Source organism: Anopheles maculipalpis, chromosome 2RL (assembly GCF_943734695.1).
Source record: "Anopheles maculipalpis chromosome 2RL, idAnoMacuDA_375_x, whole genome shotgun sequence".
In the NCBI taxonomy this organism is placed as follows: domain Eukaryota; kingdom Metazoa; phylum Arthropoda; class Insecta; order Diptera; family Culicidae; genus Anopheles; species Anopheles maculipalpis.
Genome location: NC_064871.1, coordinates 52999285 through 53026310, shown reverse-complemented (window position 1 = coordinate 53026310; position 27026 = coordinate 52999285). Strand labels below are relative to the sequence as shown.

The 27026-nt window shown below is 42.6% G+C and overlaps 1 protein-coding gene across 2 annotated transcripts; it reads right to left on the bottom strand.

Moving 5' to 3' along the window:
• Positions 1-1795: 1795 nt before the first annotated feature.
• Positions 1796-13397, bottom strand: LOC126557642 (protein phosphatase PP2A 55 kDa regulatory subunit). Of its 2 annotated transcripts, XM_050213492.1 has the most exons (5): positions 13352-13397; positions 12417-12725; positions 4320-4471; positions 2344-3153; positions 1796-2263 (listed from the first exon to the last, which is right to left on the bottom strand). In XM_050213492.1, exons 1-5 carry the CDS (start codon positions 13356-13358, stop codon positions 1895-1897), a joined length of 1647 nt encoding a protein of 548 aa, XP_050069449.1. In that variant the 5' UTR covers positions 13359-13397; the 3' UTR covers positions 1796-1894. The 2 variants fall into 2 exon arrangements, with proteins under 2 accessions (XP_050069449.1, XP_050069450.1); XM_050213493.1 differs by lacking the exons at positions 12417-12725; positions 13352-13397 and adding an exon at positions 9325-9432.
• Between the last annotated feature and the right edge of the window lie 13629 nt (positions 13398-27026).

Genomic DNA, 27026 nt, shown 5'->3' with positions numbered 1-27026 from the left:
GCTTGCCTCAAGAAGGATGCAATTGGAAATAGTCAACCTTCTGGGAATCTTTATACAAAAATGTTTCATTATACAAATGATAATGAGCGCAAACCGAAGCAGGATAATTTCATTCCACAATTCACGCGCCATGCCATTCCTTCAATATTTGCAACATTATTCTGATTCAACCGCCAATTTGCGTAATTCTTTCTCTCTAACCATTACATTGAGCTGCGAAGTACGATATTATCTCTTAGCCTTTCTTAATTAACGTTTTGATGCGTTGATTTCAGTTTGTCCGATGTCCAATTCCCCCTCCCCAGTGGGTTTTACGTGCGTTGTGATTAGTAACACGATTGACTGTGATTCTTTTACATGCATACTTATATCATGCCCGTATCTTTTATGATTTCTTCTTTGTTTGATAAAGATAGTTTTGCGTGATAATCGATGTAAGTCAACGATTTACGTTTGACAATTGAAAATGTCTCAACAAAATGCCGAAAGAAATAGGATTGATTTTGACTATGATCGTGCTTTTATCCTTCTCGAATGATCGTTTGACTTCCCTCGTTTATCGCTTTTTTGCTGATAATTTCTCTCTCTCTCTCTCTCTCTCTCTCTCTCTTTCTTCACTATGTGCAAGGCTTATTCAGTTGCTTATCATCTTTGCGCAAGAGTGCAGAAACGCACGAGTAGGGGGGAGGGGATAAATGGGGGGCTTATCGTTCTTTTTATACATTTTTTCTTCATTTCGCGTAGAGAAACATTTAACCCCCCCACAAAAAAAAAACATCGGCCCAACTGGATTATTTCACTAGAATCTAGAATTAACGATGTACTTCTTTCCTCATACTCACTCTTCGCATTCCAAGCACGCAGTGCTTCTTCAATCTGATCTCTCTCTCTCTCTCACTTTCTGCACACACTTAACCATTCACTCACTCACTCAATCTCACGTTCACTTTGCTCATTCACACATTCATTATACCCGCAGTCGAAACATATGCATGGCGTTTTAGTAGTTATTGTTCCAATTTTTTTCTCTTCTTTTGTATATAGTACCGCACCGTGCCGTTAAAGCCAACACTCCTTGGGATTCTATTGTTCTGGGGTATAGGGTGGCTGATAACGATAGGATTGCTCTTGTTTAATGCTCTTATTCCCTGGGACTACTAGGCCACGGATAGAGGGCGTTTAAGGGTGTAAGGGAGAGGAAAGCCTTTTGGCAAATGAAAATGCAAAACAAAAACCGAAAAATGTACCAATGTAGCTGATCGAATATATGGCTCAAGAGTATGACGAGACACACCTTCAGTTATCTTTTCGCGCAAAACTATGAACTGTGTAAAGCTGTTTTTAACTCGATTCCCTCACTTGTTTATCAACAAAATGTAGCGCCGTGAGTAAAGCCAATCGGGGATCAATCGCATACATCGTCTATCCTATACTATAGCTTTGTGGCCGCAATATCTAGCTCTTCCAGTGAAAGAATCTTCCTCGTTCCAGTAACAAGTATGGCTTTTCTACTATTTCAGTAAACTTTTTCGCCATATGAAAACACCCGGTGTGGGGTATCCCTTCCAGCCATTTGATTGTTTCACTTGCTACTGTTCAGCTCCGTTCTAAGCATGTCTCTGTTTCTCTCTCTCTCTTTCTTTACTAACGCGTACATTATTAAATCTTCCGAAAATGATGTTTAATTTCACTCACGCATACACGGTTCGCTTTACACAGTTTATGCCCAGACTATATTGCGCGCGGTTTTCGCTCCTCATACTTGTTTCTGTTTCTCCCATCTTCCACCTCTCTTCGCCCAAGGAAACGTAACTCAGTAATAATAATAATTATAATCATCATCATTACAATTAGAATAATATATAATTATCCTCACTACTACTATTACTATTGGCTAAAACTTATCCTGAAATATGAATAAATTATTGGTGGCGGCCACGGCGATGATGTTTTCGAGCGGATGCCAAGCAGTGTGCAGGATCCGCTTATTGAAGGCCAAACAGTCAACACTGATTTCGTCCTTTTTCCGCTTACCGCCGGTGCACACTTTGCGCGGTTTCAACACCGTCTTCGGTTTGATGATGTCGCGTGATGCTTCCAGTGTGACGTCCTTGTTCGTGTTGCGATCAAAGATGCGGAAGAAGTTGTTGTAGCTGCCGGTCATAATTGCCGAATCGTTGCCATTCCAGCAACATTCGAACTTGTCGAAGATACAATCATTTTCGTACAGCGAGCACAGCTTCGTGCGGAGGTATTCATGAACCTGTGAATGAGACACGATTAAAAAACAGTGAGCCCGGTTGAAATTTTTCCTAACCTTCCTGATCCACATTTTCCACTTACCGGATACGTTTCGATAGGTCTCGTTTCCATGTGCAAATCCCACACCTTAATACTCAGATAGTCCCGCGAGATCATGTAGCGACCCGAGTTGCTCAGTTTCACATCGCTAATCGAGCTGATTATTTCGCGGAAAAAACTTTTGTTCGTTGTGTCCACATCCTCCGGCTCCTCGAACAGCTTCGCGTGCCGGTCGCATAACGCCGAAGAGCGCATATCACATAGCCTAATTGTACCCTTGCTGCTCGAGTAAACGAACACGTTGCACTCGGTCGGATGGAACTCGGCTGCGGTGATCACCTCCGTCAGTTCCTCCATATTTGCCGGCTTGATGTCGACGATGTTGAAGCTCTGGTCCGTAATTTCTAGATGCCACAGGTTGATCCGCAGATCGTCCGCCGACAGGTACGTTTCCTGATCAGAGTTCACCGAGATCGAGTTAATGTGGTAGGTGTGTGCATTCGCGAAGATACGACGCGGGGACGCTTCCACCATCAGATCCATCGGTTTGATCGACGGCACGCGCAGCGCATTGATAGAGGCCGGATCGCGAATGCTACCATTGTCCTCCCGCGTATTGTATCCTTCGACGCGCTTATCGCGCTCGGACACCTTCCACAGCTTGATCGTTTTGTCGTTGGTCGAAAGCAGAAAATGCGACTGATTCTTTCGCTTCAGCCATCTGATTTTGTTAATCTTCTCCTCGATCTCGAGCGACTTTAGGTAATCGAACTCTGGTTCGTGCGATTGAAAGGTGGAGTACACGTTGTATTCACCCCGCCGCGGTGTTGATGCCTTCGAAGAGGGGTCTCTCTGTACAAGAGGAAAGAGAGGAAAACATTAGTACATTATTACAGCGCTTTAGGTATTTAAAAAAGGGTTGTTTTCGTTTCTGCTAAGCATTATTCCAACGATTCTTCTTTTAGCAAGTGATATTTCAGAAGTCGTACTAGGCCATGAGATTTGTTCAAAAACTACTACGCTGCTCAGGCTTTTATTAAAACAAATATATTCATATTGAATTTAAGAGCTACTTAGATCATTTCAACTGCCGTAATTTCGATCACCTTTCACGAATCAGGCAGAACAATATGAGACGGAGGGAATTTTCGAAGCATTTCTTTTTTCTGGTTCACTACTTTGTTTAAATTATAAAAGAGGAGTTTGAATTTTAATCATCCACAATAATAATAGCTATTTATTAGATACAAATTCCACCGGAAAGTGGCTTAACTAGACATAACTATGAATACCAGATTTCAAATTATTATTATCAAGTACAACATAACACATTACAAAAACCTCGATGTGCCAAACATCAAAACGTAGACGTTCGCCGAATGCAGTCTCCCTGACTAGAGGTAAATGAGACTTAAAACTCAAAGCTTCCCTAAATGAAAGTAACAAAAACTATTGATTTACCCGGTCATTGATAATATACGGTCGGGAGAAACATGCTGCGATATATTAGTTCTCTTTAAATAATCTATCAGTTTCGATTCTGATTTTTTTGCTAATCTATCGAGGTAAATATGAACGTAGTGATCTACAACGTAGCGATACACAATTCAGTCCGTTAAGAAATTTCGTATGTATCTGCGCGATCTGGGTTACACGTCCAACTGCTGCAAGTTAAGTCCCCCCTGAGGGCAAAAACCACGACAATTTCTATCAAAACACTGAACGCACTACTCACTCACTACAATTATGGAAGCGAAAAAGGAAACATGACCGGTTCGGTATCATGATGTCAGCTTGTTTGTTACATAAAATTTAACCAACTCCCCAGCCCAGACCAACAGCATAAACGGACGTACAAAAAAAAACAGTGTGCCGCCTGTCACCAAGTATCGCTAGTACTTTCGAATCCTTAGTCTTGCATGGTGTTGTTACCACTGATGTGAACTAGTTTTTTCTGTTAACTTTGCCATAAATTTTAGTTTTAACACAGTCTAAAGTTAAATGAAAAAGATTCTTACCTGAAATATAACAACCCTTCCCCCTTTATCACCGGTGGCCAAAAGTTCACCATCGTGATTAAACTCGACACAGGAAATGATGTCGGCCTCGGTAACATCATCATCCAGGGCACCCTTTATCTGTGAAAAGCACCACGATGTTTCGCCATTACCTAGAGCGTGTGTGGGATGAAAGATAACAGAAGATAAAGTTAACAATTTTGCTTATATTATGTAGTTTAAAGCAGAGTAAAGATAATGATTATGCATTAATGTATGTGCATACATATACACTTCATATAACCTAATTTAGCTCGTTAAATTTTTTTAATAACCAACAGATATTTTTATCTGTTCTCTTTTTAGTTAGGAGTTTTATTTATTTATTATTAAATATAGGTTTGTTTACCTATTTTGTATGTAATCTGTATGGTAATAAAATGTTTCTGCAATAAAAGGAGAATCTTGCAACATCGATGCTAGGCACCATGAAGAGATTGCAGGGTTTTTTTGTTGATAGTGTAACACCGTCGATCCTTTTGGTAAACACTTCACATGCGTCTTTATACATGTAGGCGGCTACGCACTTACCCGAACGCTGCAAGCCAGTGTACAATACTATATCATAGGCTACCGTTACTATACAGGGTTTCTGAGTAGAAATAGACAAGTGCGAGGCATTTCTAGACAACGCTCAACATGAACTGGACAGCGGGTAGGTCACCATTTCAAATATGACTGTCCAGTTCTACTTGACCATCGTCCACTTCAACCTAGCGTTTGTCCAGTTCAATTTGACCAATGTCGAGACACGGCGACAGTTGTCCAATTCAACCTACCCGCTGTCCAGTTGTTCATCTTGAGCGATGTCTAGAAATGTCTCGCACTTGTCTAGTTCTACTCAGAAACCCTGTATTATCTGGAAGCTTTAGGCTAGTGTCACTGCTCGGTGGCATGCCACTAGTTGCAAGGGAAATATATGGGATTTTACAGATGAGGTTGAACGTCAAATGTCAAATCCCATACATTTCCCTTGCAAGTAGTGGTATGCCACCGAGCAATCACACCAGCCTTGCCTTACTTTGAAAGAAAATTGTTTACCCTTTCATTTGAAGCCCTTACATTACCAGCTTGCTGAGATGTTTATCGAAATGATCGATACTCTTACATTAACAACAGAGAAACCCAGTAAGATTGGCGTAATTTTCTAATAGTTGGGATCATACTTAAAAGTAGTTTTGCTAAATTTAGCAAAAGGGAAAATAAAATTCGAAACCGTCAGCTTACGATGTAAACCATACAATCGGATTTGATTCCTCAGATCCTCAGATTATTGTAAGATTTCCATGTTTACATTGGAGGCTAATTTTTCTTATTTGATTCATATGGCTAGCCTCAGCATCCAAATGTCAACACATAGTTTAAAAAAAAACAAACCGCAGTCATTGTAGACTCCATTATTTACTTTATTGTTTATTGAAACATCGAACAAATCTGTTGCAACATATTTAAATATGTGAAGAAAGTCATATACAATCGTATCCCTATGATTCATTGTAATTGGTCTTTTTTTCCTTTGGCTTTTCATTTAGCTTTCCTAATCGAACAGTGAATATATTTTACCCAAAAAAGAGCCAAGCTTCGTCGATTGTGCGTGCAAGATTAAATTGTGGTCCACTTGACAATAAGTGAGTAACCGAAATGTCTTTATCGTTCGGTTGGAATTCGGTCTAGAAATAAGTAAGTGCAGCACACAGCACTTCCAGCCACATTCGACTCGAGACATGAGTTTTCCCACATAGGAAGCATCTTCTCTCGCATCCTCAAAGCAAGGTTGCGACTAAACAAATCGAAAAACATTTTACGAATTTCCTGTTCCTATCTCTTCGCTTTGCCATATTTTCCCAGCCGATAACCCTTTCCCAACAAACTAAATTATCACCTCGAACCGAGGGTACATCCTTCCCAAACGACGGAAGACGACAATTTGCTGTGTGCATTAATGGATAAAAAGGGAGTGACATCGATTGGAAATTAATGTCACCCTGTAGTTGCTGCTGTCTGTAGTAATATTAGGTGACTGTTTTATGTTACGAAGAACAGATACTTGACTGCAGATTTATCCCCCTCTTCCAAGGTACATCAATGTACTTTAACCTTAAAAAGGGCCCGGTTACGAAAAAGACAAGCAATGGATCAGTGTTAAAAGCTTTAGTGCATAAAGCTCATTTTAAATACCGAGCAAAGGAGTAAAAATGAACAAATGGGGGACAATGGATGTAATATCCGAATGTCATACATAAACGTTGTGGTGGTTTTGTACATTTATATCGATTTTTCTGCTTCTGCACTGATAGATTTACACGACCCGTCACATTCGTATATCAAACGAGTAACAAATACTCGTTCCTTTCGTGACCAAAGGCCACAAACTTTTTTTTCAACAACTCAATACCACGTTTAAATAAGTCTTAAAGAAGTTGTCCCACTTTGTACATTGGCTTATGATTGTTACATGTTCTAAGCCTTAATTCGAACATAATTGGGTCGGGTTAGAGCTAGCAACCTACGAAAAATCTCTGTGCTCACAAAATATGTCTACAACTTTGCTTGCTATATTTTAATTGAACAGTTGAATTGGTGCCAAAGCGACAAAATCAACCTCATTCTCTACGTTAGAGGCGTTATCGTTAAGGTTTGCAAAGCTCCAAAACAAGGCCATCATATAGACCAAGGACAACGTTATTTAAATGTGCATAGATCACAAAGGTATAGATTTTAATCGACCAAAATCCCATTCCATCCTACGTAATGGGAATTTAAGTGAGTCATCATACAATCATTCCTCTCAATGGTTATCCTAGCAGTAGCAAGTGCAGTTCTTTGTGCAAAAAGTACTTCTTCTTCTTGGTTTAACGACCTCAAAGGTCATGTCGGCCATCGAAATGGCTAAGTAGAATGCCGATACCACGTAGTTGGTTAGTCAGTCCTCACTACGGGGGTCCGGATGGGATTTGATCCCCGGTCCTGCCGTTTGAAGACCGGTGCCGCTGTCGCCTATACCACCGGGCTGCCCCTGCAAAAAGCACTACCAGGTTGGATGTCAACTGAGACCTTAACCATTAATTAGGTTTTATATAAGCAATTTAAATGGTATAATTATAATTCGTCTAGAAAGTAGAATGATTGGCTTGTAAAGGCCTGCGATTAGAATTTGAGGTTGAAAATTCATTTTTATCGAACTTTATAGAAGGTTAGTAAGAAATCTCTTCAATTCAGACAGTCAGTCTTGAGTCATACATGGAAAGCATGTTTTGTATTAGAATTTTTATCTTTTTCAGGATATGTTTCGCAAGATTGGACAGATTCTTTGACCTCTCTGAGTCCGTTTCACAACGACCTAGCGTTTCATAACATGCTTGGGGCACAGGAATCCACTAGGTAGGTCTTAAGATGATAAACAGAAGATTAAATCACTAGGACATAAGATCAACGAATTCAAAACTCAACCTCACTCATACGAACACTTTGTGCTTCTTTGGCACACTACAGGACCTCCTCGAGAACTCTTGATCTTCTGTTTCTGACATCTTTGGCTAGCTTGCCTAAACGACATGATCATGCCGGCTATTTCATGGTTTATGAGACCTCTGGCATCCTTAACATAATTTACCCATACAAGCTAGATAATCAGGCCTGTGCATGGGATAACAATAGCAGTCCGGATGGGAATCGATAAGTGGTCCAGTCACAGTAATAATGGGGGGGGGGGGGGGCGACACATTGAAACAGCGCATATGGCGCATGCCTTCACACGGCAGAACCGGGGTTCAAATCCCATCCCGACCGTCCCCCCGTAGTGAGGAATGACCATTCAACAAGATAAGCAAGTCTAGTAAGTCATTAGATGGCCGGCATGATCTAGTAGGTCGTAAAGCCAAGAAGAAGAATAATAATAACAATAAACTGTAATGAATCAGACTATACGACAATTAATCGTTATAATGTGAGTAAATAAATAAATAAACTGTTAAGATTAATGATTTACATAGCTAAATAGAAAAAATAGAATTATACACTACCACAACTATCGAGATCTCTAGTTACATCAAATAATGTTTAATACATGCTCAAAAAAAAGGGATTGTAAAATAAGCAATATTGCCTGGCCGTTTTTGGTGAATGAAAAAAAAACATTATAAAATAGTAAAATAAGCTGCTCGCACACGTCCGTAAATCACACACATGCACCGCTTTTGCCGGCAGGTTCTTTTTTTTTTTTGTTTCTCGCTTTCCCCACAATCAACATGACAACCGACCACGTGTTGACGAACCCTGTCCTACGTCACTGTAGCCAACAGCGAGGAAAAACTCTACATACACGACACTATACAATACATCGTCTTCATCTCACGCACACACTGACGATACAGCGCGCGAATCCGCGTTTTCTTATTGGTTTTATTTTGCAGAAACTCACACCACCGTGGAAGCAAGCATCTTTTTCTTACATGCTGCTGCTTTCCCTCCCTTCTGGCACTCACACACTCTCTCACGAACTCTTCCCCTATTCGTGATAGCAACATTAAGCCGTTCCCGCACCGTTCTTGTACTTCATCACGGTGGAAGGCGCGTTGTACCGGACAGTACGACGGACGACAGATTCATAAATTACATCGCACAACGCCGCAGCGCAATCTAAACATCTTTTGACGAATCTGCTTTCGTTTTTGGAAGGCTGAGTACCTGCTACAATACGTCAAAGTATTATGCGCTGAAATCACACAGCAGACACAACCAACACAGAGGCAGACCGACAGACAGCCAGACGTACATGTAGGAACATTGCTAACAAAATCCTGAAAGTGAGGTTAGAATCATTTGTTGTCACACACGCAAAGGACCAAAAGTCGGTCGATGGTTCTCTTTACTTTAATAAGTTTTCTCTTGCCAAAAACTCGCAAGAAAGGGATCGTTTATGCTGCCCTGATTGAAAATAAAATCATCCTAAAATATATACACTCACCGGCCATGTCAAATCCAGTCGAAACCTCTACCGGGGAGAGACTTCATATACAAAAACGAACTGTTGTTGTCACTGCGGTTCCGGTTCAATCAACAGAAACACAAGGATATTGGTGCTGAATCGTACTTTGTTGATATTTCCTTTTTTTACCACACTAGCTTTTATTAATTTTTTCTCGGAAAACGATTTTCAACAACCAGATTAGTTGCCTATCTTTGCACTTTGAGCACCGGTTGAAATTTGCACACTTCGGCAAGATCAGAGTAGCCACAAACGAGAGTAAAAAGAAACCCCGTGATTTGATGTTGTGTTGCTTTCCAATAATATTGCGCACTTATTTTTTTCTTCACTTTAACTCTATACAAACGGGAACAACTAGGTCACACCTAACCAGTAGTAGTAATCTGATGGCAATGAGAAGTAAGAAAAACAATTGAAATGAAAATCTCGCTGTATTAGGGGTGAGTTTCAATCTCAACACTCAACACATTTCTGTACGGCTTTTTCGGACCCTACCATGTATTGCACCAGGCGGGTTAGAACATCACCAAATATCGACACTTGTAATATAGACAGAAAAATATATCGGACGCTTTTTCACAAAATCCTGCACAATTCATAACCCATAAATGAACCCCACATGCTGTAAGAAATCCAGCAAAATACACCGCACCGTATCACACACTCTGTCCAAATGTGTCTTCCAAGAAGCTACGCGAATCACACAAACACACGCATACAATAACTCCGCGGCGATAAGCTAGGGTGAGTGTGACAGCTCACTTTTCTACACACCACCATACCCACTGTACCGTCTTCCTGTTGCAAGGTCGATTCGCTTCCGAGTATGGTTCAAATTTGCTGACCATAATCATCATCATGTACAGTGGAACCACCACCCACCTATCTTCTCGGTGAAAATCACTTCCAGAACAGGGGGAAAATGGACCACAATCTCCAGGAACGGAAATCCATTGGATCACAGCATCGTACGATTTGAAACGGGCAAAAGTAAAGAAGAATAGGAGAAGTAACAATAACACTAACAACTAGACACACTTTTCTCCGCTCTGCCCGTTCTAATCATCTAAGCAAACGATGGTTATCTTCCCCTGTGTCTGTGTGTGTATGTGTGTGTGTCGGACCAAATGCACATCTCGACCATTCCCACCGCCTACTGCCACCGATGAGACAGCGTCTGATAAGCTAGGATTGAAAACGCTTCACAGGATACGCGAATCCGTCGCCACTTGGCAAATAACAACCACTTGGAAACTGTGGCCAGCAGCACACCACAGACTAGCAAGCGCTGCGAATGATGATACACAGTGACAAACGTCGCAAAGGCTTTTCATTACCAATGCGGTATTTGCCAAAATCGATCACTGCTTCTTGCCGCCGTCGTGCAAACCGTGGGCTACAAATTAATGATGATGTGCTTTTGGCGTGAAGCAAAAAAAAAACCTCCTAGCCTCTTCTCACACAAAACACGGCAGCACAAGGATTAGCGCACATCGCATGTCATTCGGATGCGTGATATTCGCACTGAAGAAAAAAAAACCCCGACCAAACTCTCAACTGCGTTCTTCTTCTTGCAAGAAGTTTGCACGGCGGCCACCATTGCACACTGTCATATACGCACACACACACATATACGCGCGCGCACACACAGGCTCAGCTGCTAGAATGGTTGAGCCTGGAAGAGGTACGAAGAGCACAACGAACAACCTGCGATATTACCGACCCAACTGCACGGTTTTTCTCGTGCAAAACTGAAAACTCGTGACACGAACCACTTTCGATGCGTTTCGTTGTATTTGCGTAAATGGTTTGAAACTACATAAAATGTCGCGAGAGAGAAAATGCGAATACACGGCACCAACCAGCCAAGCTCCAACAAACACGATGAAAATAGGAAGAAGCGAATGCCAAGTGCAGCTGTCAAAAGTTGCGCGTACCCAGCTAGCGAAATAGGGCCAGGGCTCGGCAACCCAATGGCATATGCTAGGCGTCAGATGGAATGCGAAATTGATGGCGAAAAATTCAAAACGACAGTTAATTCCCGAGCAAGACTGAGTTCAAAATAGGGTTTACTTGGAGCTTCCTATGAGGGATTGAACTTTTCATTGAAAAAAGGTGTTAAATTAGCATTATTATCGCTCATCGCTCGACTGGTATTTACGATGTTATAGCCTTATTTTAGTTTTTGAGATGACTTTTTTCTGTTTTATTAAAAAAAAAAGTGCGTAAAACGTCTTTTTGGCTGAAAGAAAGAATATTTGTACTGCTATGCTAAATTTATTTGCTGTGGTGTAAACATCCGACTCATCACAATTATCAAACATCGTTCCAGCTTTGCCGTAATGCAAATTGTGACTCAAGAAACTTATTTGCTTCACTTTTTACCACTTTTTCTACATGTATCACTGTCAAACAAAATCTACTTGAACATATCCCGCGACTTGCAAGATTAAATCTTCGAAATTGGTTTAGGTAAGGACCTGAAACAGTTTTAAATTTGAAAAAACATTTCGTGAATTTTACAAATATAGTATTTAAACGGAGGCCGCCCGGTTGTAAAGCAACAAAGACGCCAGCCTTCACACGGCGGGACCGGGGTTTAAATCCCATCCGAACTGAGAACAGATTATCCATCTACGTGGTACAAACAATTCTAATAAGCCATTACATGGCCGGCGTGACCTAGAAGAGCGTTGAGGCTATAAGAATTTATTAAGACACAATAACCCGTATTTGAGGAGCTTGCTCACAATTTCTGTAATTAAATACTTTCTTCACAACATAGGAAATTCAAGTTAAACTGCTAAGCATTATTGAAGAAAATTTAGACAGAAGTTTGGCATATTTTAGTTAACTTTTCAATATAAATAGACGCAACAAATATCTTTTAAGTCACTCTTTCTCATTTTTAACTGACAAAAAGTAAGCATTTTCGTAGTTGAAATATTCAGTTTCAACAGAAAGAAGCGAGATTTTAGATAAAGAAGTAAACTTTTGAAAAAAAAAATTAAAAAAACCCTAATGAAATTAACGTAGTAAATCGACACGTATGTTGGAATGGCATTACTCACCACTGTTACTACTGCTGCTGTTGCTGCTACTGCCGCTGCTGAATTGCTTTTTAGTTCCGTTCACTGCCGTATTGATCATGTACCCTATCTTGGTAAAGCTGGACTGTCGTATCACAGGTCGAGGCGGTATTGGTGGTGGCATATTGATGGGAGGACTGTGTGGAGGACTAGGACTACCGGTCAGCGTGTAGCTGTACCCCTCAGCCGTACCGCTGGCCGTACTGCCGGGTATGGTTACCGGGTTCGTTGCCGATCTTCCCCATCGCCCAATCGATGACGCATTCTGTCTAAAGCTCGTCTGTACTTTAGCTGCGGAATGGAAGAGTTTTTTTTAAATATCAGCATCGAAATTCAATCACAGTCAACAGTAAATTGTAAAAATAAAACGCAGACACGCCTATCGCTAAATCAATCCTCTATCACGCGTTTTCCGTTCAATTTTTTCCCATTCTTTACGGGTACACTGCTGCAGTACAGCACTTATGAGGTGAAATAAATGAAAAAGATAACAAACGATTGCTTCAGTTGTGATAAGACTGTTCCGTTGTTGGGTTGGGTGGATCCGCCAATCTTACCCATCGCCTCACTGTTATCTATGCGAATAACAATTGCCGCGCGTAATAAAATTTTTAACCGTATCACTGGGCCTTCCAAACCAGAACCGGGACCTGCCGTTGTCGTTCCGCACACTTGGAAGTTGTTTACGATTTCTATAAACACCTATAAGGCTACTAGTACTAGGTGATCTATCTCACTTTTAATACGGTCATGTGCGTTCCTTTTATTCCTTTTTCCACAGAAGGCAATATGGAACGAAAGATCATTTTACGGGTGGCAAAACATCGATTACTGCTTAGGAAAAACAGAGTTCAACTATGCTACTATTGAGCGAAAATTTTACATTATTTAAATTAATTCATACACTCAGTACTTACACTTCATCGATCAATAGAAAGTTGTTGATGATGCTCGAGATGCTCAGTACAAAACTGTCGGGGATGCTGACGATGCCGGTTTATGCTAACCATGAAGCGGATGCAAAAAGACAACAAAATAAAACTGATGGTACACTAGTTCACTCGAGTGTCCACCATGTTCTTTAAACGTTGATAACGCCAGTCATCGGTGGCTGCTGCTGTGTCCGTTAGCCCGCTGATGATGTCAAGGACGCTTTAATGAGAACCAAAACGATGGTAAAGTTAAGCAACGTTTTCTGAGGCAGAATGCTTAATTTTTGTTGTGCCATTCGGCAAAAATAATTCATTCGTTTCCTACAGGATTAAGTACATACTGTGAAGTACAGCATTCATTAAGTGCTTTAGTTCCTACGATACATTCCCTTGCCAGTGGAGCGAATAGTTTTTTTCTAAATCATACACAAATTTCATCCCACAAGAGCACAAAACGTGAGAGTGTGTGCCAAAAGCAAATTTGACTTACATTCCCATACTGCAGGCAGCAGTGGGTTCTCGTTGGAAATAATTCCAACTCTACGGTATTATTGCTTAAGCCTAATAGGCGAATCCAGCATTCTGTGTGCTTACCAACACTGGCAGCAATAAACCATATGGCTCATATTTCCACAAATTCTGGAGGCTTTAAAAACGTCCAACGATTATTGATTGTCCCAAGACAATGGAAAATGGTACGATATCCTTTACGGTATACCAACGGTCTAGTGTTCGTGACTGTCCGTGGAACGGTGCCAACCTCCTTAGCCAGTATGTTTGAAACACACATTTGTGCTAATTTGTACACTAATGTATCACCAAACGAATTAAAACTTCCACTCAAGCTTGTTGTATTTCAACGTAATCATCATGCGGAAAAAGCACCAAAATTTGACACTAACCATTGAAGACATCACATTCGTTTGTGCCACCGTTTTGTGGTTGACCGTTTCAATACGAATGCTGCATGTTTCCGGAAGACAGCCATTCACGTGAGTTCTCGCCTTAAGTAGTGTTGGCCAGTTGCAACAAAAGTGCATCTATTAAATGCACCTTTGCTTGTGCTTCCCAATACCAACAGTTCCGGTCGCGCTTACTGATTGCTATCTTGCGATTACCTTAATCCATCCAGTTTTCACTCATTTTCCCACTCTCTATTGCGTGCTCTCTCTCTCTCTCTCTCTCTCTCTCTCTCTCTCTTTCATACTAACTCGCTTTCCTCCGCCATTTACAAACGATCGGACGTAATCAGGCGGGATGATCTTGAGTAGATTATGCCTCTAACATGATCTTAACAGTGCAGAGAGCCTGTACACGCATATACACTCAACTACTATTGCGCCATCCCCGTTCGGTTTCGAGGGTGGATGAGCATGTGCAAGCACAAAGCAATCGACAACCATCTGCCGCGTAGTTAGTCAGTTTGTTTAGCGCCTGTACGAGATGTCTTGCGCCATGTCGTGTTACATTGAATTGTTTGTCTTTTTTTTTTTTTTGCCCACGCGGTCAAACGCGCCAGTGTGTTGCAAGTCCGTTTGATTGGACGATGAATGTAAGAATTTACATGGCAGAGAAACGGGAGAACTATATCTCAAGCAAAACAATCAAATTTGCGATTCAGATATATTTCTTATTGCACAGTAATTCATCACATTCATCAAAGCCTAACAATTTATCTTTGAGTCATTTTTATCCGTACTATTAAATGAGGCGATTATCATTAACACTCTCACTATCATGACAGTGTGACCTGGGTTTGGACACACACTCGACCCCATCCAAAAAACAAAAAATCCTCCCCCACCAGAGTAGAAAATAATGGACGGAAGATGATCTAAACACACACGCACACATGTGGCACATTGCGTACCATAAATATCTTCGTTAAGTGTAATTTACGCACGTGCAAACAAACCGTAGCGAAGATTTGTTTTTCCATGAACGCCGTCCGTCAACGCCAAACGCCAGCGGTACGGTAGATACTAAGCAATCCGTCCCATATCCCGAAAACTCTTGTCTTGTCCGCACACTGGATCATCATCGTCATCGGCTTTGTAACCGCACCGTTATCGTGTCCCGACGTTATGTTATTGTTTTCCCAGCCCCAGCCCCAAGGCCAACCCAAAAGGAACAGAGTCTGAAGGCGTGCGTCTGGCAGAGCGCAATACCATGTCATCGCGCTGGAAATAGGTTGGTGTGGATTTTGGTGCGAAGCTTCGAATTGATGGATAAACGTTGATCGATCGATCGATTGATTCACGGCATCTCTTTTTTTTTTTTTTTTGCTGACGAATAGAGAGACATACGCTGCTAATCAGATTTCAAGACCAATCCATTTCTCACACCTCGCTGCGTTGCGTGCGTCTGTTCTTGGGCGAACGTTCTTGTGCCTGGGCTAATTTATGTCGCGTAAGCGTTAATCGCAACGCCGGTTTTGTTTGTGTACATTTCATGCTGAGCTAAATGGTGTTGAGATACGGTGGCACATCTTTCGGAACAAAAAAGAGAGAGACCTTGTGTAACTGGTACGTCCACGACTGTGTTCGCATCCGAATCAGACTGGGGCATGCCGTTGCGAGAGGGCATAAAATGTGCATTCCCTTGTTTTTGGCAAGAAAGATGCACTGCTTTCATAGAGAAGGAGTGAGAAAGCGTGTAGACGCCGTTTGAAAGGTAGGTCGACGAAGCGAATATACAACGCGACGGCAACCTTCGCCCCAATCGTACTCGATGTCAATGGAAAGGAAGGCAAGTAGGTAATGCGAATGGCCGACACTCTATATCGCTCGCTCGTTGAAGGCGCCGCAGGATGGAGGTGGACAATATGACCAAACATGGCAGAGACCGGTCATCGCGGGCCGATCAGGTCGACGGGCCGAACCAGTGTGCGCCGAACCCGGTGGCCATAACCTCGGTGTGATAGATGCCGATGGAAAGACACGATCGATACGGTTCGAGGCTCGGCGATCGTACTAGGCTACCTTGTGATCGTACGAGCTTAAACCAACTACTCAGGACCCTCCACAATTTCTCAAACCTCGTGTCCTCAACGTACGATCGTTCGCACCAAGCGAGGAGGACGTCACGAGTGTTTGCAAACCCGTACGCGAATAGTTGTGGTTTTTATCTTCTAGTTGTGGGTCAGACCGATTTGATTTATGGTTGTGCGCGAGCGTGCGCCCTGCCGTGCCATGCCGTGCACTGCCGAGCCGATCAGTATTTCTGTACACACGCCGAGTTTAAAAGAGCTGGTTGAGGAAACAAACAAAAATAAAACCTATCGCGATCAGTCGCGATCAGATGGCAATGCGAAGTTCAAATGAGATCATTTATGGACATTAATTTAGTGCCGGCGTGGTGCGAAGTAAGTTTTAATTTAAACAGCCAATAATTAGACAGCTCTCCCTAAATAAGATTGTAAATCGCTGCGATCGCAGTGTTTTGAGGGTGCTTTGCACGCATTCGGACAATCTAGGTCGATTATGTCGTTTCACCAAAATAGAGAGTGTAAGGCGAGAGTCGCTTGCAATTCCCAACTGCAAACAGAAGCTCTATCCATGAGTCGTGCTTTGCTTAGATGCTCAATTTTTCATCGAAAAACTCAACATATCGCAATCATCTGCTGCTTGTAAAACGGTTGAAGTCGGTCCAACTCTTGGACCGGATATTTACAAACGCTTCGTGAATGTCACTGTGCACCCGTACAGCGTAAAGCTGCTAATTAGCGCTTCCAAAGCTAGCCGCGAAATTTACACCGTGCCCATCGAACAGAACCTTTAGCTTGAAGCTCGACGTTTTGCTCACCAACTGACGATGGCATTGATAACCGGATATTTTATCAACTTTTACGCTAATACGTTATTAATTAACATTCTTGTACGTTTTAAGACGGCACACCAAAGTAGAAATGCTTTCCTGGCACAACACTTTCAAGGTTTCATACGTGTCCATAGTAGGAACTGCTTACCGTTTTGAGTTTTCTGTCTCTGTACATTCACCGTACAGTGTAGGTTTGGAATTGAGAGTTTACAAACAAAGTTAGTCGGTTTGCGATTCACACCAAACACACTACACTGCACTTCCGGTTCCGCTTTGCTTTGGCCTTCGATCCTCGACGGAACAGTAGCGACACTGGTGTGAAACGTTTGGCTATGGGGCGGTTCCCAGCAATCGACTTAACTCCTTTCCAGCGACTTTTGATCGCGTGAATCGAATTCGGAAGAGGTTCGCCAACGATCGACCGCACTGGGGCCGTTCGGTGAGGCATCCACAGGAAGATCGTCACAAATCGATGGCAATATGGCGCTATGATGCTCGGCAAAACTGTTTCCGATCGTGCACTTCCTGGTCCGTTCTCCAGCACCGCGAAAATGGTCCGCACTAACTCTTATCAGACTTTACACCACACGACACGATACACGACACTGATAAATAGTTTTCAAAACCGATGTAACCGATTTCGCATACCACACAGTGAATGTTTTGGCAACAATATTGGCACAGTTATTGATTTATTGGGAACATTTTGGAACGATTTTCAACTATCACCTATGGGAAAGATTGAATTTAGATTCACTTTATTTGATGTGGGCACTTTTCACAAATTAGTAATTTTAGTCGGATTTTTGGAGGTAATAAAAAACACACCATTACTCGAACCACAATCAAACTTTTACGTGGCATAAAACAACTTTTAGATAAACCTCTTTTCTCATTAACTCTTCCAACGGTTAAACAAACAAACGATAATTAACGTTAACAAATGCACACAAAAACACTCATAAATCACAGCCAAACGCTTAGAAACACTATCATCATCGGGATCATCATTCGGTGATGCTTGGTGATGTTTTGCAGAAAATTGCTCACAATTCATTCGCCGTGGTGGGATTGTCGCAAAAGGGATGTAATTTATGAATCAAATACAATTATCACCACCATACTAACAGAGAAAATCCCCAACAGGGTACAAAACAACCGTCCTATGGCGAAAGATACTTGAGCCCCCTGAGAGCTTGATATGACGTCCGACCTGGCTACCGAGCCTGGTCAAGCTGATTAGTCGCTGTAAGTTCTGATAGGTTGTGGATATAGGTTGGTTGGATGGATGGATGGATGGATGGTATGGCGCGAGCGAACACAAAACAAAAGTCCAAGATAAGAACTCATCGGCTACATCTTGGAAGTGGTAGCAACAACAAATCTTTCGTCCAAGCGAAACATAAACGTGCCCCGTGGAAAGAATGGATGAATTATGGATCGCTCTGGTTTGGCTGAATGGAGATGAGTACGTTTTGCACACCCGAATGAAGATGATATGACAAGGTACGTACTGAAAGCACGAGGGAGCAGTATAGAACCGTTCCGAGAAGCGCCAACGAAACACAAATTCTGCACACAAAACGAACTACACAGAACAGCTTGATATGCACTGCGTGACTCTGTCGGTGCTCTGGCACCGTAAGTTAAGATCACATATCGACCAAAGATCCCGACCATGCCGGATGCTATTTATTTTTATCCACACCACACCATGACGTGTCGTTGTCCTTGTCACCTTCCAGTAGAAGTAGGCCAGAAGAAGGCCATGCGACGGTACTACAACAATAATATACACAACAACACTGAACTGAAACGCACATTCTTCACCGATCACGGTACAACCGATCTGCCACGTTCGTGATGATCGTGATCAACGTTTGCTCAACCACCCACCAAGACGAATGCTGTTGCCTTTGCCTGCCCGAGCAACAAAGCACGCAACGCGGGTTCCGTAAAGATTCGAACGACTCGGCGCTCCTCGGCTGAATGAAGGTACCACGCGGCCGAACGCAACCATCCAACCGACAAATCCGACCGACTAACCCAATCGTCGAGCAGTGAACGCATCACTGAACTGAGTATGTTTGAATGCTCTTTTTTCTGCTTCTGTAACATAAGAGAGTGAGAGTGTACACGTGTGGGGGTGTGCAAGTGCAAGGGGGGAGGGGGGGGAGGGAGGGGGGAGGAGTAGATAACAATAAAAAACTCACACTCAGGCCATGTGCGATAGCCTGGGATCCGTGAAGAGGATCCACGAGTATCGTTTCTATCTCTGTTGCGTTGACACCACATACCGCATATTACTTCACACGCATCTACACACACAGATAGACCCCGTATTGAGACAGGAAACACTAGATACGTATGCTGTTCCACATCCCCAATACGGGAGCGCGTACTATGCATCCGAAGTTACGCCGAATCGGCCACCCAACGGTTGGATCCGATGGAGACGCACGATTGTTGTTGATTTTCGCAACGGTTCGTGGGAGCGCACGCGTGCGTGTTTTTGCCCATTTTTCTTGTGTGTGTTTTTTTTTTGTACAAATTTCATGATTTTTTGTAACACAGAATCTTACACACCGTTATTTTGTGTGTGTGTGTGTGTGTGTGTTTGTGCCAGTAAGGTAAGGTGTTTGTTTTTTGCTTGCTGTACTATTTGCTTACAGTTGCCATTGCCGGCATTTCATAAGATTGATTGGCGGTGGAATTCGAATAGGTGTAATCGAAACCTTTCGGTGTCACTTTGATTGTGTATGGTATGGTGTGGCGCATGTATATGTGTGTCTACTGTGGCTCAGTTTCTTTTGCGGTAACCGCAAAAACCACAAAGCCTACAGGAAAAGAGTAAACACAACCCCAACCCTTGTTCATATATTCTGATTTTGTTTTTGCCATTCTGTATCTATCTCTTCTCTCTTTCTCTCCTTATCTTTCTCTCTGAGCTGTAAGCTCCCAGTTCCCTTACATACTAATCAAGGTCTAGGTAAATTTTGCGTTACTTAGTGCCTGAGTTTATTTGTAAGCTATAACTCATCCAGCCATCAGGACGGTGAGCCTAAGATTTTATTTAGTACCTTTCGAACTAGAAACAGTAAGCATCACATCTTGTAGGACAATAAACCCGTAGTAGTTATGCAATCCGGAATTAAATAGCACTGGCAACAATTCACCATTATGATGGGCGATCAAGATTAAGGTCCGAACCGAACTCAAATCTACGGTGACGCGTGAGCTGACGGATGGGAGTATCAAAGAGCATATTCATACATTATTAATACGTTTTTCATCCGAAACAGCATACATACAGGTTGATAGATGGAATGCATAATTTAGTAAGGTTTGGTATAAATTAAAGTGGCTTCAATCGTCATATTTGGTAGAATCATTGCTACTTTACTTTCTTCACTTGTCGGATTGTCGTTTGGTAGAATTTTTAAATGGAATTGTTTTCTATGTGATAAGTCATTTCTTCATTTCTAGCCCAATATCTATCTTTTTACAGTCGTAGTTAGTCTTAACCTGCGGAAGTATATCCTCTCAATTATAAAGCGATAAAAAAAGAGACTCTACGAAAGCAACCTCGTGTAAAGTAAGCGAACCTCTTGTGATAAGAACAGTATGCGTACTGAACCATAGATAATACTAAGCTCAAGCGGTTATAGTATTGCTCGCATCAATATCGTGATAGTGCTCATATCTACACCTTTTCTTTCCTATAGCCTCGCTTGTTGCTGTGCATTATAAATTCATCACACCGTGCACAGAGTAAGCAACAAGGTGTTCTCAAAGGGGCCCTAGACCGTCGGTTGAATACTAGACAAACACGAGCACGGGAGTAACGATACCGGGTAGAGTAACCTTGCAGTTCCGGTTGCCCTAATGCATCCCCTAACCCCTAATTGCACTTACAAGTCGACATCGAGTAAATGATCGCTCGTAGATCTATCGCTGATAGGCGATCTGATGCAATTCGAAGGTGCGGACGATCGATCGGATCTCGAGCTCGACCCGTGTGCGTGTGCTGCATCGTCACACTTTGGCACAATCGGAAGCCTGCGTGTGGGAGATTTATGAACATTAGTCACGGCTACGATCACGTGAAGCAAAGCCTTGAGTATATGCGCTAAACGACAAAGCCATACTGCCGCACGTCGATCGGTCAATGTATCACTTGCACCAAGTGAGCTTTGCATACATGTCCTAAGTTACCTCGACACACGATAGGTACTTCTTGAGTAATACGCATTTTGTTTATTTTTTAGAAATGTGTTATTATTCAGCGCACTTGTTTTTTTTTTTATTCATAAGACTGCTTTTTCCGACCGCTACTTGGCGTGGGGCGTTATAACAACAGCAATAGACGAGTTATTTCTCGACATTTCTGATCTTAACCGCAATAAAATTTCATTCAAAATAATCCTTTGTGTGAGCACGGTATAAAATTATCACCGGTGCTGCTTCAACGCCTTGCACGGGATGTGGTACGGTTGAGCGGGGAAATTGTTTGGCGATCGAAATAGTCGTCTGGCAGCCGATCACTCAGCATCCATCATCATCATCTTCAAAAGCGGAAAAAACAGCCATTGGTTTGCAATAGGGAGCACAGTGCCAGATCGAGTGCTGTTTGTCCAGTCAATTGTCGTACGGTTGCAAAAGCTGTCCAAACATTGATCCACCTATTTAAGTAACGTTTTCCAATACCTTCTTGTCTCGACTGACTGCCAAAATGGAGGTAGGCAGACGACTCACTGTGTGGAGCAAGTTGTATAGAAACGATTGTTACGGTTCGTAGTTTGGTCTAAAGATAACGGAAATCTGAGGCATAGTTTAAGTGATTTACCATATTATAGACCTTATTCAGTCATCTATGATCGACTGAACGTTAAATACTGCAGACCACTCCATTAGCTGTCAAACATTCTTTCCTAGCAATTTTCTCGGATTCTCGGAACAAATGATCGCATCAAGAAAAGAGTATTGATGACCAGTTATGGGTGGTATTACAGTCGCTTAAGATCATTATAATAGAGGATAATAGGTCTTGAAACAAATGTGTCTTTACCTACTGCCTTGTCGGATGTGCACGTTGCCGCTAGTTCAGGACCAATAGTTCTTGCACTTTTTCTTTGATATTTTGTGCGTCTCCTAAAAGACCGTAGGAGACGCACGAATTTCAAACTCATTTGATATCAATTCCGAACTGTGAAATCGTGGCTAACATTGTGATTTAGGTCTTTTCTCTGTAAAGCTTTTAAACTTTTTTGTAAAGCTGTAAAGTATGAAAAATTGTTCGCACCTTGATCAAGACCTACCTAGGGTCAAAAGTCAGCACCGATTTGATAGTGACGTTGAGTAAGGCGCGAGGGTTCAGACTGTTAACCGGTCACACTACAGCCTGAGGAAACTTTTCCACTCAAAACTCCTGTCACCACAGACAAAACAAAGACTGAATAGAACCTTTATATAACTCAGATACTCACAAAAGCCTCTAAGACACGAACTTTGTCCAAAACTGACGAAATCTTCTTAACTGTGTTTGAGGGGAATATAATCAGAAGTATTTTTCTCCCTAAAAAGATTGAAGAACAATAGAGTAGCTACTACAATGACAAGATTTACATTGTTAGTCCTCGAAAATATTATTGCACAGGCAATTCTTCCCAATTATCCGCATGAGATATCGTGATTGATGGCCTCAAACCTTGCGACCAATTAACCTGAGAGGGAAATTTGTGAAACAGTGAATGTTGAAAACATTAATGGTACTATTAATGGATGCTACGCTAAGATGCTATCCAGTGCTCTACAGCAAAGCTTGTATCTAAGAAGATAGTAATGGCTTCATCGCTTTACAAACTTTGCAATGGACAAAGCGTAGTTTTTGACGCTACTTGGATTTAAAATTTTCTCCATACTAATTATATGGGAAAGCACGAACTAGACTGACAAGAGTAGACTTTACCCCTACTTGGATGTTCAATTTCTCCGTATTCATGAAATCTACAATGATTCTCCGAAATCACACATCAATATTACAAGTCTTTCAATTCAATTTTACAACTTACATCGATGGGAGCATCAGTGCGACCGGATGACCGTCTACGTCAGGACCGCACAGTAGCAGATGGACGAGGGGCTTACACATACCCTATCCAAGGTGCCCTGTGTCATCGGATTGGAGCGCTTGATCGTTGTCCTGGGCATATGTGCGCCGCTATAATCGTCCAACTGACGATGAAGTCGGTGGCATATTTTCCTACAGAACCATAGCACCAGAATTCTCACCGCGCCGTGAACGCGCACTGACGATATCAGCATGCAGGCGATGATGGTGCCGTGGCCGAGATTCGTGAGAATGACTTTGCCACATCGAAGCAAATTACTCCTCGTGAATATGAGGAGACAACTCATTGATCCTTTGCTCCGGACGACTTATGCAGCAGTACTGGGTGGATCGGAGTTGTACAATCGAGGAGCAGCGCCTAAAATTTCAACGAGACCATCAGGCGCAACTGCGTGCTGATCCATACGCTAGCATTATGGACTCTGCCGGTTCAGCCGACCAGCAGTTGCGAAATGGAGCACCTGAACAAGACCAAACAAGGGGTTTCCTGACGGAGATCGTTTCATGCGAGCTTCGTGATCGAGTCTTCATTAACGCAGCAACAAGCTTCCGATCAACCAGATCTCACTTCACGTGTTTTTCGATTGAAACCTAAGACAAATCTGGAAGACCTTTCGGCGGGAGTGCTTGGGCTTCAGATCGCACGCATTCATGTGGTTGAGCATAACAACGTGGTCTGATCAATGCTCACAGTTTGCTGATCCTCGGTAATGCGGACAAACCACGGTTGGCGGTGGATTACGACCGATAGGTTTCGGCTGAAATACCCGATTCTGCATACGAGGAGCTGCACGAAACTGTAAGCAAATGCATGATGTATGGGCCATGCGGTAGGGCGAATCCAAAGGCACCTCGCATGAAGGGTGGATTACGCTCGAAGCGCTTCCCGAAGTGTTAAGATATATCCCGGAGTTTTGTTGCGTAGCCGTGCAACCGGGATATTTGACTAGTATAACATAAAAAAAACTGTCAAAATCACTAGAAGGTCATATAGTGTGTAGTGGAACTTTCACTCATTTTAAATCCTTCATTTGGTTTAAGTTCAATTTGATCTACAAAAGTTGTCAAACTCAAAAAGTTTCTATAAAGCATACATTTCGTTCCTTTTATGATAAAAAAGTTATAGAGCTCCCAGTGTGATTAACTTCAAATCCGTCATGAACCGTCTCTTGTATCCATTTAATCAATATTCATAGTCATTCGAATTTCAAACAAAATTCACAGCATAGCGTTTTAAATGGAAAGAATCTTAACCATGTACCTTGCCATGTACGATTAATCAATATTACAACATTTTACAATAAAGGAACTCATTCTCACGCTAAAAAAAAAAACAACAACCCATTCTGTCGTAAATGAACCATATCTTCCTAGATGCTCAGTCACCTTTTTCCCATGGCTGAAATTTGTAAACTCCCGATCCGTGGATGGAGCCGCTTCCCCATCAGTTACTGAGCATGGGCTTAGCAAATTGAAACAGCTTTAGCATGCTCATGGGGCTCACGGGTTAAAACAAAAAGGACCCGATAGTCCTATTTATCGACTTGCCAGAGCATCCATCGTTCTTCAGCCGGTTCAAAAGCATCGTTCCGTTTTCCGTAGTAGCGGCGAACTGAGAACAGTGAAAAACAGAAACGGAACTAATTCGATAGATAGGGAAAGATATGTAAATAGTCTGCGCCTCACACAAGCCCATGTGTGTTTATTTTTAACTTTTTATTAAAATATACAACGAAAGGGCAGGCAGCGATTGCCATGTTCCTGCTGTTGCTCTTACATCGGAAGGGATGCCCTAATATCGCTGCCAACTGCCCGGGGGAAGGACGATGTCAAATCCGGAGTGCGTGGAGAAACAAGTGTGCCCTTTTTTTGCCCAGCCAGCTCGGGTCGGATCGTGTCGTCGAGTGGTGAAGAAAAGCTTAGCACGAGTTTTCATTCCCGTGCCATTCATCCGACGTGTAACGGGCTAACCTACCACCATCGTTTATCTACTGTCCGCGCGTTTGTGTCTGTGTGCCTGTATGTGTGTGTGTGTGTGTTTGCCTCATCACACGAAGGGTTAATTATGACCCACCGGTTCGCCGGTAATCATTCAGCCAGCAAGTATCCATACACACATGTACAAAAATAAACACACACCTCGAAAACTCCCTCGAGTATTTGTAGCACATTTGGGCTTCTTAGAGTGTGTCCCGTACAAACGTGCAGAGTTAAAATTGCTTCACATCCTTAGCGAGTCCCTTTAACCCCCTACCAGGATACGATGTGCACAGAAAGGGAAGAAAATCGCACGAACAATCGCGCACGACCGCTCGACGGATGCCACTTGAAGCACCACTTGAGGCGACCTTTTCCAAACTTGCCTCGCTTCAAACAGTCTTCCTGTCTGCATGACGCGGCCTTCTTGCATGATGGTGGCTGAATGCATCCGTGCATCCGCGTGCGTCAATCAAATATGGATACATAAAAATGAGATTTAAGAAACATAATGGAATGCACCTAGAGTTCTGTTTCAGGGCGATGCATACCGTGTCCTTACGAACATTGAATTGCGAAGTGTGTCGTTTCTTTTGCCTGCATATAAGCCTTTTTTTTGTTTCCTCTCTACTCTACTTGGCGGTGGTTGTGGCGGTGGGCCTCGGTCGTCCTTGATGGACTGACTCTCTGGGTTGGACTGCTGGTCGCCAGTTGTTGTGAGCATTTGCCTCGCAAACCCTCCACACTCCAAAGACGTCCTGTGCCTTATCGACAAAATGTACAACCACATCTTCCCAGGCAAGTGCATTCACTACCGTGCCACACACAGTGGTGCTTCTTTTCTTTGGAAGAGCAAAAACCAACAGCAAAAAATCGCCGTTGTGTTCCGTTCATTTGTCAGCGTTGGTTCGCTTGATGCTCATCAGCAGCAGTAGCAGCAGCATCACAAGAAGCGGGAGTGTGTCCCTACCGCAACTTCATCAAACTAACCAGCACACATACACACACACTCACTCCATGGACGGTGGAAAAGGTTGGACTGTGTGAAAAGTGGTACCACTTACCACTGTGTGATAGCTGGTTCGTCTCTGCCTAGTCTTTGGACTATAGAGACCCGCTTCGCGCATCCTTCGCACGGAACACTTCGTATCCATCCGCACATGCCAGTCTCATTACCATTCAGGGGAGCTGGCGAGGAGAGCTTCTTCAATTTACTTAGCATTTTAGCACGACACTCGCCGGGCTCCACTTTCATCTCACGGGCCTCTCGTGACGGTCCGCGGTGACACACACTCCTAGAGCCGTTCTATGGAAAGAAGAGACCAGAGATTTTCGCTTTTCTCGCTCGGGGTTTTCCAGTGTTTGTAGTTTTCTTTTTCATTGTCGCTTGTTGTTTATTCTGTAGCTGGTGTGGGGTTTGATGCTACCGATGAACACACCATGGTGGCATTACGAAAGGCTCAACCCATCCATCGGAGGCTGCGGATGGCTTCACAATCATTTGCATTCATCGATCGGGATATTTTTCGCACTACTCGGAATTGCTTGGCAAGTTTCAGATAGAGGAATGCTGTTCAACCGGGAACCGGGTTTGTAGCTTTTTTATATTATTATGCACCTATTTGAATTATTCGCACAACTTGCCTTGTGATTGGTGATCAACGATGGCACTTTTGACATTTGATAAGTCATTTGTTTCCACTCATCGACCTCATCTAAGTAGCAATGCTTTAT